The sequence below is a fragment of the Eretmochelys imbricata genome, chromosome 6, assembly GCF_965152235.1.
Source record: "Eretmochelys imbricata isolate rEreImb1 chromosome 6, rEreImb1.hap1, whole genome shotgun sequence".
NCBI classification, from domain to species: domain Eukaryota; kingdom Metazoa; phylum Chordata; order Testudines; family Cheloniidae; genus Eretmochelys; species Eretmochelys imbricata.
Window position 1 is genome coordinate 1,079,679 of NC_135577.1, and position 16,923 is coordinate 1,096,601.

Here is a 16,923-nt window from a genome sequence, read left to right on the forward strand (position 1 = left end):
AGGGCTTAGTGTCAAATTCTTTTGATCGTGGGGGGGAATCTTCCAAATGTTGAAATGGTTTGATTTTTTTCTGATTGAACTTTTCTCTAAAAGAAAAGTTTCATTTGACCAGAAGCAATTTCCCTCCTGGATTTTTGGGGCTTTTTTTGGGGGGCGGGGTTCATTTCCGATCAACCCCAAATGATAATTACCCCTCCCACATACTCCAATTTTCCGAAGGGCCAGAGAATAGAAGATTAAGTTGGGTGGACACAGCTCTGCCGCATGGCAGAGGGCTACACTAGTTCGTCAGGGCTGCTTTCGATCCAACTAATGTCTAACCTACCTCTCTCTTGCTGCAGTTTAAGCCCGTATCTTCTGGTCCTGCCCGCAGAGACGAAGGAAAACAATTGCTCAACCTCCTCTTTATAAACAATCTTTTACATACTTGACGACTGTTGCCATGTGTCCCCCTCGGGCGGCTCTTCTCCAGATGAAACAAACCCAGTTTCTTCCAGTCTCTGCTCGTCGGCTGCGTTTCCGAGAGGAAGGGCCCGTGGACTTGCTGATGACACGAGCATGATGCTGTGGATACCCGCGTCCACACCGGCCCTGTGCTTTTGCCACCGCAGTGCTGGCGTCGCAGGGCTCGGTCCAGGCCGGGACACACGCCAGGAGCCGCGTTGCTGTGGGTTGTTTCCCAGGGCGGGCTGGGGGATACGCCGACCCCACCGTGGTCCTTCCTTGTCTTCCGGGGCTGGTCAACCCACAAAGCTCACGGATCCGCTGTCTCCATGGAAGCAGGCACCTCACGCCGTTGGGTTTCACCTCATTTCCACCCTCTCCTGAGCACCTGGCCCTTAGACGGGGGGGCTGTTCTCTTCAGCTGAGCCGGGCAGGCCCCCCGTTGGGAGACTTTCCTGGGCTCCTGGGGCTTTGCCGTCTCTCCAGGTTTTCGGCCGGGCCGGGGTGGGCACAGGAGTCGCTCAAAACAGAACATTTTGCCAGGCCGGGAAGACGGCCGTCCATTGCGCTCAGTGGGAACGGTTCTGGAACCCAACATTTGCCCTGGGCCCCAGCTCGAAAACCGATCCTGGCCCAAACATCCCGCAACACCCATGATGCCAGCGAGCTCCAGGCTTCCGTCCTTGGTGAACTCCCACGGGGACAATCGGCGCAGGGGTAATATACCTGCCCGGGCATGGGTGTGTCACCGGCTGGGGCTACAGTCCCGGGGCGGGGCCAAAGCATGTGGGTGGGGCTATGCTGTGGCCCATGTGCCGAGGGCTATAGGGGGCTGGTTAATGGATGCTGAGGGGTTGAGGGGAAGGTGTGAGGGGCCCTGCTTGATCGCAATCTCTCAGCACTGAGATGCAGCTGCCCCTGGGGAGGGGCAGCTGGGGAACCTTCTAGGGTAACCCTGAGATAGGACCTGGCTCCTGGACTGGACTATGAGCATGGGGGAGGCTGGTGGTGGACAGCCCACCCTGGGAGGTAGCCACGTGGGCTCTGTGGGTGGGGGCAAAAGCACCCCTCACTACCCAACCACAGCCCCTATGTCACCACGACCAGGAGCACCAGCCCCTCTGCCATCAGCCCCGTCCTACTCCTTTTCAGCACTGTCCCCAGGACCTGCCTCCTCCACCTCCCATCACAGCATCCCTGCCCAGCTCCCTCCATTGCTCCCCCCTGCCCGTGGGATGTAAGAGATGCAGAAGAGAGAGGGGTGGAGATCAACCGCTGACTGCCCATGGGCCTGAGTCTGCAGAGAGCCTGAACCCATCGCTCGGAGAGGAGGGAGCTGCTCTGAATATGCCTCTAGGGGGCAGGACTGGGGCATCCAAACCACAGGCAGCTGGGCTTGGATCGCTGGGAGGTGGGCAGTCTCTGTGTGGGGGGGTGGTTTCCGGGTAGCCCCTTCTACAGCTCCACAGCACCCCCTGCATGTGATTCTGAAGGGGGATGCTGCACCCCCACGACTGGTGATCAAACATAAAACAGTTTTGCAGGAAGTTGTGGCCCTGGGCTCCAGGCCGGGTGTGTGGGTGGGATGCTGGGGAGAACGGAGGAGCCGTGTCATGTGTGGAGTGGGGTGCAAGGAGTTGGCCAAACAGCTCCCAAAGCAGGGGGAACGCTCATTAGGCCTGGGTTTTCCCTGGGGACCTGGGACTTTGCCATGAACTGGACCTTGGAGGGGAATCGGGTGCAGAGAAGAGCCACAGAAAGGAACCGGGGGCTGGAATGAAAACGTTGCAGTGGGAGACGAAGCTGTTTAGTGTCTCCAAGAGAATCCGAGAAACGTGGGGCTGGAAGGGACTTGGAGAGGGCACCAAGTCCCATCTCCGGCACTGAGGCAGGGCCAAGGAAACCTAGATCAGCCCTGACCGGTGTGTGTCCGACCTGCTGTCAAAAACCTCGAATGATGGGGATCCCACAACCTCCCTGGGGAGCCTGGCCCAGAGCTCAGCTTCCGTGAGAGTTCGAAAAGTGTCTCCTAATACCCAGCCCCTTGCTGCAAGCTAAGCTGCTTCCTTCTGGTCCGCCCTTCGCTGGACACGGAGCACACCCGCTTGCCGGCCTCTTTAGAGCGACCCTTTTTCTCCCGTCCCAGCTCAGCCTTCTCTTCCCCAGGCCGAACCCAGCCAGGATCTGCAGCCGTCCCTTACCGGCACACGAATGGGTTTGTCCTCGGACATGGAGGAAGGGAATGGGCATAGAAGAGTTTTATGTCCACACTGAGCCCTGCCAGGTCCTCCCCGCAACCCACAAGCCCCCTGACCCTCCGAGAGCTGGGGACAGAACCCAGGAGTCCTGCCTCCCAGCTCTCCTGCTCTAACCCACCAGCCCCCACTCCCCTCCCAGAGCTGGGGAGAGAACCCAGGAGTCCTGGCTCCTAACCCCAACCACTAGACACCCCCCCCTCCCGCTCCTGGAACTGGGGATAAAACCCAGGACTCCTGGCTCCCATTAGCCCCTGCTCTAATCACTAACTTCACTTCCTTCCCAAAGCCAAGGAGAGAACCCAGGAGTTCTGGCTCCCCTCCCAGCCCCACCTACCATTGGCTGTTCATATCCTCCCCTGTGGCTCCCCCCCGCCCTGGGAGCCAATCTCCTTCGGGGTCAGAGCCCGGCTGCTGGGCTGGAGGAAATAGAAACCAGCTGAGGTTTTACTTTCGTTTCCCCAGGATTAAATCTTGGACACGGGCAGAGCGAGCTGTGGGACAGGTAACGGGGGGCCAGCGACAGTCCCCGGGGGGCAGAATCGCCGCCTCCAGTCTATGCCCCCCACATCCCCAGAGAACCCCCCTGAGATTGGAGTGGCTGGTTTCAAACCAGCGTCAGCTGGGGGGCACCGAAGGCAAATCCCGGCCACCCCCCGGCCTCTGGCTGCGGCCCGGCCCCCAACCCACCAGCCCAGCCCCGCGGGTCCCCACGCAGCGAGCCGCGCCCGGCCGCCAAGCCCGAGAGCTGCTTGAAAAGTCCCGAGCGGCTGAAAATCCCGCTGCCCCCGGGGCACTTGCGCCCGGTGGGGAGGGGGGCGCAGACGGCAGCGGGCTCTCGCCAGGTGCGACGGCTGGGGACGTGCGGTTCCCTCCTGCAACAGAGACGGAAATGAGTGGTGTTTAATGCCAGGGAGCCCGGACTCCTGGGTTCTCTCCCCAGCTCTGGGTCGGGAGTGGGGTCTAGTGGGTTAGAGCAGAGGGGGCTGGGAGCCAGGACTCCTGGGTTCTTTCCCCATTTCCGGGAGGGGAGTGGGGGCTAGTGGTTTTGTGCAGGGGGGACTGGGAGCCCAGACTCCTGGGTTCTCTCCCCAGCTCTGGGAGGGGAGTGGGTCTCGTGGGTTCGAGCAGGGAGGCAGGGAGCCAGGACTCCTGGGTTCTCTCCCCAGCTCTGGCAGGGGAGTGGGGTCTAGGGATTAGAACCAGGGGGGACTGGGAGCCCAGACTCCTGGGTTCTCTCCCCAGCTCTGCGAGGGGAGTGGGTCTAGTGGGTTCGAGCAGGGAGGCTGGGAGCCTGGACTCCTGGGTTCTCTCTCCATCGCTTGGAGGAAGGAGTGGGTTAGAATGAGGAGGGGAGCTGGACCCCCTGGGTTCTGGGTGCAGTGGGGCTGTGGCATGTGGGGCTGTGGCATGAGGTGCTGGCCAAAGAGAGTTTGCTCATTTCTTGGGGTGCTAGTGGGGATGGGGGGTGTCCCCAGTACACAAGGAGAGCCCTGGGGAACTCAGCACTCAAGAATTGGGATTAGGACATGGAGTGTCCCAACCCTGCTCTGTGCCTCAGTTTCCCCCTCTGCCAGCCCTTCTGTTTGAGCTCAGTGGGTGTGAGAGGGTTAATGCATTGGTGTCCTGTTGTCTCAGTTCTCCAACAGAGTTTGGTTTTAGTCCCAGCCCAGGAGGAGGGGAGATTGGTCAACCAAAGCCCAGCCTGTCACCAGCTGCATTATGGGAAATGCAAATAAGAAAGGGTAAGTGCTCCAGTCCCACCCAATTCAGGTGTAACCCATTCCAGAGGTGGGGCTAGAGTCCACGAATCCTGGCTCAGAGCCCCCCCCTCACTCGACCCCAATCCCCTGCCCCCCCACCCCCCCCCGCAGCTGGGATAGAACACAGGAGTCCTGGCTCACAGGCACCCTGATGTGTGTCTCCCAGGCCGATCCCACCCCCCTCCTCGAAGCCAACTCCAGAGGGGATGGTGGAGCGACTCCAGGAGGACGTCACCTGCTCCATCTGCCTGGACGTCTTGGAGGACCCCGTCTCCATCGTGTGTGGCCACAACTTCTGCCGGGGCTGCCTCGCGGCTCACTGGAGTGGGGTCTCGGCTTGGGGGTACCAGTGCCCCGAGTGCCGGGCTCCCTGCTCCAGGAACCAGATGACCCCAGACACACGTCTCAAAAGCCTGTTGGAGAAAATCAGAGACCTGCCACGTGAAGGGACGTTGACAGGAACAGGGACAGCGAGCCCTGAGGTGAGTGCAGCCCTCCTGAGGCTGGTCCAGAGATGCAGCCACCTCTGGGGTGGGGCAGGGGGGGAACAGCTGCATGTTTGCTGCCTGCAGCACGGTGTCCCCTATCTCCACGCTGGGGCCCTGGGGTCAGGGGGAAGGCCGGCTAAGGGGATTCCTGTGTGCCTTTAGCAACTGGTCAGGTTCCTGGGCTGCTAAGGGGCGAGCTGAGCACTCAGGGCTCAGACCTGCTGATAAGAAATGAACCACCGAGCTAACAGGCTGTGACTCCAGACAGGGGGCCCCGGTGAGGAGACATGGACTAGCTGGAAGTGGGGGGGAGAGGATGGGACATGGGGCCTTTCCCCTCTAGAGGCACTGTCTTGGATATGGCCCATGGTGGGACTGGCTGGTCCAGGGGGTGGGAATGGGGCTCTGATCCGGGGGAGAAGGGACTCACCAGCTCAGGGGTGGGGTCCCAGCTCTGATCCTGCTCTGTCCCTGCAGCCGGGGCCGGGGGCTCAGCCAGAGGCGGGGCGCCCGGTGCAATTGGTGTGTGTGGATGAGAAAGGGGGCCTGACCCTGGACGAGGATGCCCTGAGCCGCTGCCTGGAGCAGAGTGGGGTGGGGGACGCCCCCGTCTGCCTGGTGTCCATCATCGGGGAGCAGCGCCGGGGCAAATCCTTCCTGCTGAACTACCTGCTGCGCCGACTCCGGAGCCTGGTGAGTGCAGCCCTGATCCCCTCCCAGAACCAAGGAAAGAACCCAGGAGTCCTGGCTCCAACCCCCCCTGCTCTAACTCAGTAGACTCCACTCCCCTTCCAGAGCTGGGGATAGAACCCAGGAGTCCTGGCTCCCAGACCCCCCTGCTCTAACCCTCTAGACCGTCTAGACCCTTGTCTGTGTGTCTGACTCAGCCTGAGTCTGCCTGTCTATCATCTTTCCAGTGCGCTGGTCCCCATGCTACTTGCCTGCTAATAAAATACTCACAGTACCTCTGCCCCACCCCGCACTAATTGCGCTGTCCCCCATGTCTTCTTCTCCCCCCGCCCCCCAGGATGTGAAGGATGGATCCTGGATGGGCCGGGAGGAGGAGCCCCTGGAGGGGTTCGAGTGGCGAGTTGGTGCCCGCAGTGTCACCAAGGGGGTGTGGGCGTGGAGTCAGCCCTTCTGGGTCCCCTCTGAGGGGGGGCAGGTGAGTGGGAAGAGGGGTGAGGAAATGGGGTGGGGGGATGAGTGACCGCAGCAGATGTCTACTTGGGGGAGCAGAGCAGACAGAGGCTGGGTGGGCTCAGAGACCGGGGCCTGGGATGGGAGGCAGGGAACACAGTTCCCCCCAGGGGCTGGGTCTCACTGGGTGCTGGGGCATGTGGGGGGCAGAGTGGGGAGCTGGCATGAGACACTGGCCCGTGGCTCCCCCCCCAGGTGGCCGTGCTGCTGGTCGACACCGAGGGCTCCATGGACATCGCCAGAGACACGGAGACCAGCGTGAAACTCTCCGCCCTCTCCATGCTGCTTGGCTCCTACCAGGTAGGCAGTAGGGGGCGCTGTGCTGCAGGGAGCGGGGCAGGGCTCAGCAGGGGGCGCTCTCCCATTGCAGCCAGGGCCGGCCCCGATGCCCCAGGTTGTCACTAGGGGGCGCTGTGCTGCGGGGAGAGGGTCGTGCTGGTTTCTGTCTCTAACCCTGTCCTCTCTGATGACTTGCAGATCCTGAATGTTTCCAGCCAGCTAAAGGACCCCGATCTAGAGTATCTGGAGGTGAAGGGGGAGGAGGGCAGGACGTGGTGCCATTCTCCTAGAGCCCCAACGGGGTACTCTGCCCATTCTGCAGCTGGGGAAACTGAGGCCCAGAGAGAATCAATGACTTGCCTGAGGTCACATGGGGAGTCTGTGGAACAGCCAGAGATAGAAGCCAGGAGTCCTGGCTTCCAGCCCCCACTTCTGCTGTTTTAACCACTAGACTGCAGTCCCCTCCCAGAGCTGGGGAGAGAACCCAGGAGTCCTGGGGCCGTATCCAGCAGGGCCCAACTTCTGTGCTGCTCCAGGGTCTGTAATTCGCCAGGACTCTGGGAACATCTCAATATTTGGCATCTTGATCTATTCTGCTCCTACCGTCGGTGGGCACAGGGGGCAAACAGAGCCCCGGGCAGGGGGTAGGGGAACCTTGACTTGCAGTTCTGCTCTTTGGCCACTAGGTGTCTCTGCAGCAGAGGGGGAAAGCCCTGGGACCCGGGGAACAGACCCAGACCAAGCTGGACCTGCAGCTTTATGGGTGGGTGGGTGGGTGGGTGGCAGGGGGGTGTTTTGTTGGTAGGATTTTCACCCCCACCTGCCACCAGGGCACACGCTGCCTTCCTGCCCCAGAGATCTCAGTCCCCTGCTCTCTCTGCTCTGCAGATGTTTCTGCACGTGGCCGAAGAGGTGGGAAAGGAATACGGGCTGGAGTCCATTCAGGTGAGACAACATTCCCTCCCATTTCCTCACCCTGCCCCATGCAATCCACTTGCCCCACTGCATGGGTTGCTCCTGCCCCAGCCACTCCCTGCCCCACACCCGAGGGGTTCAGCCTTCCCCTCCTGAGATTGTCCTGTCTCCCCTGCAGCAGCTAGACCTGCTGGTGCGGGATTGGAGCAACTCCTTGGTCCTTGGAACGGACGGTGGGAAGGAGCATCTGAGAGACGTCCGACAGGTGACTGTGGGGCTTGACATGGCGCCTTTGCCCTATGGGGGGTGCTGGCTCTGATCCGGCCCCAGGGCAAGGGCCTGGCTGGCTCAGGGGAGCAGGGAATGGGTCCCGGAGTATTTCCCTCCATTGATGTCTCACTTTGCTGATTCCCCCGGCTCTGGCAGATGCTGGCCGTGAGGTCCCCTTGCAAACACCCCAAGGCCCTGGAAGCTCTGAACAGAAGCAAAACCCGCTGTTACCTGATGCCCTTCCCTGGCAAGCGGATCATGACTGGAAGCGAGGGATGCGTGAGAGGTAACAGACTTGGGACAGCAGCTCTGAGCCTGCATGACGGGGCATCTCCGTCTCTGCCGGGGAATGGGCCGTGGGGGGACGCTCTGGCTTTCGGTTCATTGCCATGTCCTCCCCTTTGCAGACATGGATGAGGATTTCCGGGAGAGCCTGAGGGACTACGTCACCGGCTTGGTGGCCTCAGCCGGTCACAACATCTGGAGGGACCGGCACGGGGCGCTGGTGACCGGGTCACAGCTCGCTGCCAAGATAAAGGTGGGGATTGGCCAGCTGGGCATGGGGTCTCAGTAGGGGGCGCTCTCCCCTGGCAGTCAGCGCTGGCCCCAATACCCTATGTGGTGCTAGGGGGCGCTGTGCTGCGGGGAGCGGGGTGGGGGCTTAGCCCTTTTTGCTGAACTTTTTGTTAATTAAGAATGAGGATTGTATTTATAGCCCAGCAGAATCCCAGCTTGGATGGTTCTACCGAGCCTTTCTAAATCATCCAGGGAAGTTCTTCATTTCCTCCGCCAAACTGATTCCCACCGTTGTCTTATGGCTGTTCCTAAGCTGCCCTGCCCCAGAGGTGGCTGCATCTCAGCGCCGGGCGAGCCATCCCCATGTTCCCACTTTTCTAAGCCCTGTGGAGTCTGTATTGTGATTTCTTGTGCTTTCTTTGCAGGAATTCTCTGATCTGATGAAGAAACATTGCTTCGGCTTCTCCTCTCCCGCTCAGGTACCTTCTCTGACCTGATCAAGGGGTGTGTCCCTCCTCCTGAAATCACTTCTGATGCAAAACTGTAGCCTACTTTTGTCTTATTACTGCTGCCTTGCCCAAAAGGTGGCTGCATCTCATGTCGGGCAAGCCATCCCCGTGTCGTGTTGCTGTGAGGCTATTCCCCAGCTGCTCCTTCCCCTCCCACAGCATTCTTGTCAGCAAGTTAAAGAAGTATGGGCTGGATGAATGGACGATAAGGTGGATAGAAAGCTGGCTAGATTGTTGGGCCTAATGTGTAGTGATCCATGGCTCCATGTCTAGTTGGCAGCCGGTATCAAGTGGAGTGCCCCAAGGGTCGGTCTGGGGCCGGTTTTGTTCAATATCTTCTTTAATGATCTGGATGATGGGATGGATTGCACCCTCAGCAAGGTTGCAGATGACACTAAACTGGGAGGAGTGGTAGATACACTGGAGGGTAGGGATAGGATCCAGAGGGCTCTAGACAAATTAGAGGTTTGGGCCAAAAGAAATCTGGTGAGGTTAAACAAGGACAAGTGCAGAGTCCTGCACTTAGGATGGAAGAATCCCATGCACCGCTACAGACGAGGGACCGAATGGCTCGGCAGCAGTTCTGCAGAAAAGGACCTAGGGGTGACAGTGGACGAGAAGTTGGATATGAGTCAGCAGTGTGCCCTTGTTGCCAAGAAGGCCAATGGCATTTTGGGCTGTATAAGTAGGGGCATTGCCAGCAGATCGAGGGACGTGATTGTTGCACTCTATTCGACATTGGTGAGGCCTCATCTGGAGTACTGTGTCCAGTTGTGGGCCCCACACTACAAGAAGGATGTGGAAAAATTGGAAAACGTCCAGCAGAGGGCAACAAAAATGATGAGGGGGCTGGAGCACATGATTTATGAGGAGAGGCTGAGGGAACTGGGATTGTTTAGTCTGCGGAGGAGAAGAATGAGGGGGGATTTGATAGCTGCTTTCAGCTGCCTGAAAGGGGGTTCCAAAGAGGATGGAGCTCGGCTGTTCTCAGTGGTAGCAGATGACAGAACAAGGAGTAATGGTCTCAAGTTGCAGTTGGGGAGGTTTAGGTTGGATATTAGGAAAAGCTTTTCTCTAGGAGGGTGGTGAAACACTGGAATGCGTTACCTAGGGAGGTGGTGGAATCTCCTTCCTTAGAAGTTTTTAAGGCCCAGCTTGACAAAGCCCTGTCTGGGATGATTTAGTTGAGGATTGGTCCTGCTTTGAGCAGGTGGTTGGACTAGATGACCTCCTGAGGTCCCTTCCAACCCTGATAGTCTGTGATTCTCCCCCAACCCCAGAAGTGGTTGCACCTCAGCACTGGGTGAGCCCATCCCTATGCAGTGTTGTGTGTGGCTGTTGCCATGTGCTCCTCCCCAGAGGTGGCTTCATCTCAGGAGCGTGTTGACACTTGTTGGAAAATGTTTGGTTTTTTCCCCCCGCAGAGAAATTTGAGTTTCCGGCAAAATATGAAAAGCTGAAATACTTGATGTGGTGTCTCATGGGAATTATAGTTTGGCTCTGCATGCTCCCTTTTCTCCCCATAAATCAGCTCTCTGGTCGGAGTGCAGCTCCCATGATGCACCATAGAGGAGGGAGATGGTGTATCGTGGGGCTTGTAGTTTGGGTGCCTGGCTTCAGGCTGAGCTGCCATGGTGGCTCATGGGAGTTGTAGTTTCACACTGGCTAGTGGCATCGCTCTGTTACATGAGGTTGCTGCAGTTGCTAGGTGGAGACAGGGCCCCATAAACTGCGGCTCACCCCGGCCTTGTCCTCCCTGTGTAGATGGCCATCACCTTCCACAACCAGAGAGTCCTGGACAGGGCCAGCGCAGACCACACTGTGTTTTTGAGGGAGAAGGTGAGTCTGTGCGGCAGGGGCCCCTGTTCCCCAGCCAGGGGAACCCCAGGGAACTGTCCTGGCCAACCCCACTGGCTGTGGGCTTTGGGGTAGGGGACAGGACCTCGTATCTCCAGCTCCCAGGATGACTGTAGAGATGGGAGGCTCAAACTCCTGCACCGGGGTTGGGAGTAGGGGAGGGAAAAAGTTTGCCCTGTGGCCTGCTGCAGTGGTGGAGGCGTCATGGGCCAGGTGGCTCACGGGCTGGACCAGGAGTCAAAACTCCTGGCTTTTGTTTATGGTGCTGTCGCAGACTCCCCTGGGCTCATCACGGAGACTCTCTGGGCCTCGGTTTCCCCATCTATCAAAGTGGGAGAATGATCTTGCCCTTGGGTGTCTTAGCCTGTGAGCTTTTTGGGGCAGAGATGGCCTCTCACTGAGTTTGTGTGCTGCGCGAGGGGAGGGCCCCCATCTCGGTCCAGGTCTGTGGTGCGCCCAGCATGAGGGGGCCCCCCCATCTCAGTCCTGGTTCGTGCCGTACCCGGCACAAGGGGGAGCCCCCATCTCATTTGGGAGGGTGGGGTCCATGCAGCGCTTGTCCCTTCTAACGCTCTTGGCCGTCTCCTCTCCCGGCGGGCGCAGGACGGCGACTCCCGGAACATGGTCGCCTGCCTGAAGGTGCGGCCGAGCAAGATGGCGGAGCTGTTCGCGGAGCGGCGTGGGCAGTTGCTCTGGCGGTGCCGGACGGACATGCGGGAGCCGGCGCCGGAGACAGAGGCCCAGCTGACGGAGCTGGAGGCGGTGCTGACGCGGGAGGCCGAGACCTTCCTGGAGAGCTACGGGAAGCGCTTCAAGAAATTTGCCATTTTGGCGGGCGTGGGCGTGGGGGCGCTGGCCCTGGGACCGGTGGGGGGCGCTGCCGGTGCCGGGATTGCCGCCGCTGTCATTGCTGCCGAGGCGGCTGGGATGCTCGCCGTGGCCGAGGTGGTGGCCATTGGGGTTGGGGCGGGCGCCGTGGCCGGGATGTGTGTGGGCGGGGGCGTGGGCGGGGGAGTTGGTGGGAACATCGCCCAGAAGGATAGGCAGAGGGCCAAGTCTCCTGGAGGCGGGAGGGAGGAGGAGGACGGCACTGAGGATCTATCCGACGAGAAACCCCTGATCTGATCAGTGCCCCCCGACAATCTTTGGCTGACGAATGGGGTGACAGGACAGCAGCGTGGCCTGGACACGTCCCCCACAAGCCACCCCAGAGCAGGGAGCCGTTGCCCCCAGATTCTAAGAAGAGATGTTTAGATCCTCTCGTCTGATCTGCTGTGCCACCCAGGCTGGAGAATGCCGCCCACTTCCCCCTGCGTTGGGCCCGATATCTCCTTTGCACTAAATCATTTCCCAGAAAGGCGGCCAGTCCGGCTCGGAATCCGGAAAAGACGGAGACCCCCACCGCTTTCCCGCTGGTGAATCACCTGCGCTGTGAGAAATCGGGTGCCTCGTTTCCAACTGGAGTTTCTCGCTTTAACTTGCAGCCCTCGGTTCTCGCTCTGCCTTCCTCCAACGTTGCAGGGCCACTCCGGCTGCAACACAAAGCACTTGGAAACGCCCTGCCGATGGTCCTGTCCTGAGATCACACGCCGGGGGTGACCATGGGCACCTGGCTTAGTTCCTACAGGGGCAGCCGTGTTGTCTGGTCCTAGAGGATAGATATCCAGCCACTCCTATGAGCGGGAAGACAGGTCCAGGGGAGCGGACACAGAAAGACATGGATTGGGTTTCCTGCTCTATCATGGGCTTCCTCTGTGACTTTGGCCAAGTCACTTAGTTTCTCTGTGCCTCAGTTTCCCATCTGTATACTGAGGATAATAATGCATTGAAAGATGGTGAGGGGTTTGAGCTCCACTGAGAGAAAGCACTATCCAAGAAACAGGCATCGTTATGTATTCTGCGGGAGGGCTATAAAAACATCCAAAGCTAAAGGATTTTCTGTTCAACACCCATGAACGCATGCCGAGCAGGGGACACCATCTGACCAACTCCACAGGAAGGCTCAGCTCCCACCCTTCGGCGCTGGTGAAAAGCCAGGAGTTGGGCTTGAGGATTTCCAACCAATGAGGGCTCGGGCTAGGGGTACTCTCCAGCTGTTCCATGCCCAGGCCAGCCTCAGCTGGCGCCTACGATCCCGAAGGCCGCTCTAGCGTGAGGTACGGGGTCAGCTCCATCATGGCTTTGCCTTGGTGAGCCGGGAGCGCCCCTTCCCATCACAGATTCCAAGGCCTGGATAACAGGGGCCATGACCCTGCACTGAATTAATCCCTGCTTGAACTGGAGTGATCTGTTAGAGAAACTTCCCATCTCTATTTCAAAATGGACAATGATGGCGAATCTGCCACGACCCTTGGTAAATTTTTCCAATTGTTCACTGTTAAAAATTTCTGCCTTACTTCCAGTCTGAATTTTGTTGAGCTTCAACGTCCAGCCATTGGAGCATGTTAGACCTTTCTGTGCTAGACTGAAGGACCCATTATGAAATATTTGTTCCCCAGGTGGGTACTTATGGACTGGGACCCAGTCACCCCTTAACCTGCTCTTTGAGTCCTATCTTCCTAAGAACTCCTTGGAAACCTAATATCAGGGCTGCAGGTTTTCAAAGGCTGCACCTCTTGGTACCTAAGAAGAGAAAGCAGAAGTCACTTGAGACTGTGGTCTGCAAAGTGTCCAATGGGAGAAGTTAGGTTTCTGCTGGAAGGTGGCCGGTCAACAGGTCTTGGGTGCAGGATAGTCTCAGAGCAATGGAGGCATTTAAGCAATTTCCTTTGTGCCCAACAGGAGGAAAGATATTTGGGGTACTGTGTTAGGGTGTCAATGTACGGATGAGTGCGTGCGTGAGTCTGTGAGCACCTGTAAATGACTGTCATGGGGAGTGCTAGAGAGTAATCTCCCAGATCTAAATAACTGTGAAGTTCTGACTCTTCGAACCTTGCATGGTGAGTTCCTAGTTTTGGGACAAGTCTCCCCAGAAACTATCAGCTGTAATTCGCTTCAGGGAAGATACAACTTCTGTTTAACGGAAGGACTTTAAACTGCTCTTGGGGGAATTCTGCGCCAAAAAAATTTAAAATCCTGCGCAGAGTTTAAATTTCTGCACATTTGATTTGTCAAAATAACCTTATATAATCACACCAGTTTCATTTATTTTGGTAATTTATTTCAAAATACCTGTCGGCGAGTATTTCTGTAACAGTCCAGACACCCACACAAATTCCCCCAGGAGTAGAAAGTTGAAGAAACCCTGACAACTCAGTTCCTGCTTTTCTGCCCCCTCCCTCTCCTGCTTCCCCGAGCCCAGCTGTCCCCACCTCCTCAGCCCAGCCAGTAAGCCCTCCTCAGCCCAGCCCTTCACACCTCCTCCCCTGCCCAGAGCCTGCACCTGTCACCCAAACCGCATGCCAGACTACCTCCCCCACTGAAACTCCCTCCCAGCTCCCAACCTCTCACCCCTTCTGCACCCAAACTCACTCCCGGAGCCTGTCCCCCAGTCCCATACCCCAGAGCTCCTCCCCCATCCAAAGCCTTAGGCAGGTGGGGGGGCGGAGTTTTGGGGGGCAGGGTCTGGGTTGCATGAGTGACATTATTGGCCCCCTGGGAGGATTTGAGGACTGGCACTCAGTAAATTGAGGTAAATTGAGTTTGAGACCCCTGCCTTAGATCTACACATTTTTTATGACGTCCAATCCACGATTCCCTTGCTGCACACTAAGTGTGTCGTTCTTTTCCTCGCCTTGGAGGACGTGGGGAACAATTGATCAGCTTCCTCTTTAGAACAATCTTTGACATATAGGGCGACTGTACTCAGGTCCCTCCCCAGCCTTCTCTTCCCTAAACATGCCCAGTTCTTTCAACCATTCCTCATAGGCCCTGTCTTCTTAAACCGCTGATCGTGTTTGTCACGCTCCTCTGGACTCTCTCCAATTTGTCCATCTGTCTTAAAATGCGGTGATGAAAACTGGAGATAGGATGCCAGCGGAAGCTTCACCAGTGCTGAGTAGAAGGGGACAGTTGCCTCCTGAGTCTGACATATGACCTTCCCGTTAATACACCCCAAGCGACATTCCCCATTTTTGCACCCCATCCCACTCTTGTCTTTGGTGATTTGAGTGCGTTGATGACTTGATTCTAATACTGCTGCTGCAAATTTGGCTACTTGATCTTATTTTCATCTCAACTGGAGAATGGCTGAGTCAGTTGGGTAGAGTTTGTACCGGCTTGGTCTCAGTGATCTGTTTTCTTGACTTTGTATTTGTGGTGGGTTGTTTTACTTGTAATAAAATGGCGAGAAAGCAGACTGGGTCATCTTTTCTTTCAATCAGCAACTTAAGCCGGAACCATAGAGAATCTTTGGCTGGTACATCATCAAGTGGCCTCACTCCCCACACAAGGACCCTCCTGGAAACACCAGAGGAAGAAAGTCTGAACTGGGGGAAGTGCTGGTCCCAGGCTAAAAGGATTTCTTAGCCAAACCTGGTAAACTGCTTGTATCATCAGCCAGGGTGAGAAATTGCTCATTCCTACCCAGTCTTGCGAGTATTTTAGGCTTTGTTGGCTGTTTTGTTTATTTGCTAGGAAATCGGCTTTGAGCTGTTTGCTATCACTTAAAATCTATCTTTTATAGGTAATACACTTGTTTTTTGCTTTATCTAAACCAGTATGCTCTTCAGTGAAGTGTCTGGGGAACATCTCAGCATCACATCGAGGGGAGAGCGAACATATTAATGAGTTTACTTTGTCCAGATCCCTGTGCAGTGTGAGAGGGTAGAATTCTGGGTTTATACTCCAGCAGGGGGGTGTGAGCTGGGGATTATCTGTTGTTGGCTCATGCAGAGGCTGGCCAGAGCCCCCATGTAACTGCAGCTGGGTGCGTCCTGCCTGCGTGAATGCGGATGGAAGTGTAGGACCAGGAGCCGTCTGCAGCTTGTCACAGCAGCAGTGTGGGAGAGGGAGCCCAGGCTGGTGGGTCAGTGGTACCCCAGTTTCAGGTGGCACCCCTGGGGGAACCTGTCACAAATTACCTCCCCTGTCTTACAGATGATGCTCCTGCAGCCTTTTCATTGTATCTCAGGCTTTCCTCCTGTTTTCCCCAGCAACGGTGTGAACTTTCTCAGTGTTGGATTGTGGGGTTACTCCATAGCCCCTGTTTTCCTCCCTGGGATCTCCCTCCAAGAGGTTTGCTCCTGCCCCAGAATGAGAGAGGCTGGGGCATGCTTCGTACTCTCATTGGCTGCTGTACTATAAACCATCAAAAGGAATGGACTATACTGGTCCCAGTCCCTGGGGTGCTGTCCTGCAAAGGGAGCCAGCGGATCCCCCAGAAGTGCTTTTGATCCTTTCAGCCACCCCATCCATTGGGGGTGTGCCTGGGTGGCCAGGTTTTGTGGATGCCTAGACTCTCCCCAACCCGTCAAAAAACGTTGGATTCAACTTGTTTCCTTTAATCTGTGAGTAACTCACCCTGGAGCCCAAATGTGGTGAAGGATTCGTTTCCTGGAAGCCCGGCTGCTGTCACAGCCTCTGGATTTCCTTGGGGAAGCCTCAGGCCATTTTGTGAAGTGCTCTGTAGCTACCAGCAAATCTTGGTTGCCAGATTCTGTCTCAGGCAAAGTCTGAAGCACGTCAGCAGGAACGCGCCCCGTCGGTGCCCCCCCAAAATATTAATGCATTGGGGCTCTGCCTGTCTTGAATTGGAACCAAAATGACCAAAACGCTGCCTTGGAAGGCAAACATCACATTCCTGACACCAAACGTCTTCATCTACCCGACTGAAATTCTCCCTCGGGTCAACACCGAAATAACCAGCAGTTTTAGGATCGTGACATTTACCCTGGAACCTGGTTTTTTCAGTGTCTCTAATACAGCCCTGTTCCCGTCGCCTGCCCAGTCTGTCATCTCTCAATCCCCAGCTTTCCCACGGGGATGGGGAAGATTCGACTGTGGTGAGGTGACACTGGAACCCTGCTGGGAGTTCGTGGCAGTGCAAAGGGCGGGGTTTGAATATGTAGGCGGTTCCTCTTGAAATTAACACACCCAGTGGCACGAGGCCCCACCCAGAAACCTGGGAGAATCCTAAAAATCTTCCCTGAGTGTGATTTCTAGGAACCGCTTCCCCTGCGACAAGTGCTGAGCTCGGGTCTGAAACAAGGACTAAGGGGGGAAAGGATGCAGCATTAATTTGGGCATACATAGCAATGAGCAGTCCACAATGTATACGTGTAACGAGTAAATGTAACGCCCTACTTCACTAGATTTTGAGGAACAGCCCTACCCCTCAATTTCCCTAACAAACTGTGTGACGTAAGACACCCACCACCTCCGGGTCTTCCAACACACCAGTTCCCCACTTTGTTGCCCCCGACTCACAGATTGGCATAGTGGAATTCCAGTACCTGGGAATATTCTCAGGAGGTCCATCTCCAAGACC

General features: G+C 57.0%; 2 protein-coding genes across 6 annotated transcripts in view; both read left to right on the forward strand.

Moving 5' to 3' along the window:
• Positions 1–16,923, forward strand: part of LOC144265861 (prostasin-like) — a 363,252-nt gene that overhangs the window by 19,620 nt on the left and 326,709 nt on the right.
• Positions 1,105–14,791, forward strand: LOC144266903 (RING finger protein 112-like). Of its 5 annotated transcripts, none has more exons than XM_077820469.1 (14): positions 1,105–1,161; positions 4,338–4,444; positions 4,629–4,944; positions 5,428–5,643; positions 5,978–6,115; positions 6,346–6,450; positions 6,628–6,678; positions 7,318–7,374; positions 7,523–7,609; positions 7,771–7,900; positions 8,022–8,152; positions 8,556–8,609; positions 10,404–10,478; positions 11,100–14,791. In XM_077820469.1, the coding sequence occupies exons 2-14, from the start codon at positions 4,422–4,424 to the stop codon at positions 11,619–11,621; spliced, it is 1,905 nt and encodes a 634-aa protein (XP_077676595.1). In that variant the 5' UTR covers positions 1,105–1,161; positions 4,338–4,421; the 3' UTR covers positions 11,622–14,791. The 5 variants fall into 5 exon arrangements, with proteins under 5 accessions (XP_077676595.1, XP_077676593.1, XP_077676597.1 ...); XM_077820467.1 differs by lacking the exon at positions 1,105–1,161 and adding an exon at positions 3,144–3,204; XM_077820471.1 differs by lacking the exon at positions 1,105–1,161 and adding an exon at positions 3,144–3,204 and having other exon boundaries at positions 7,526–7,609.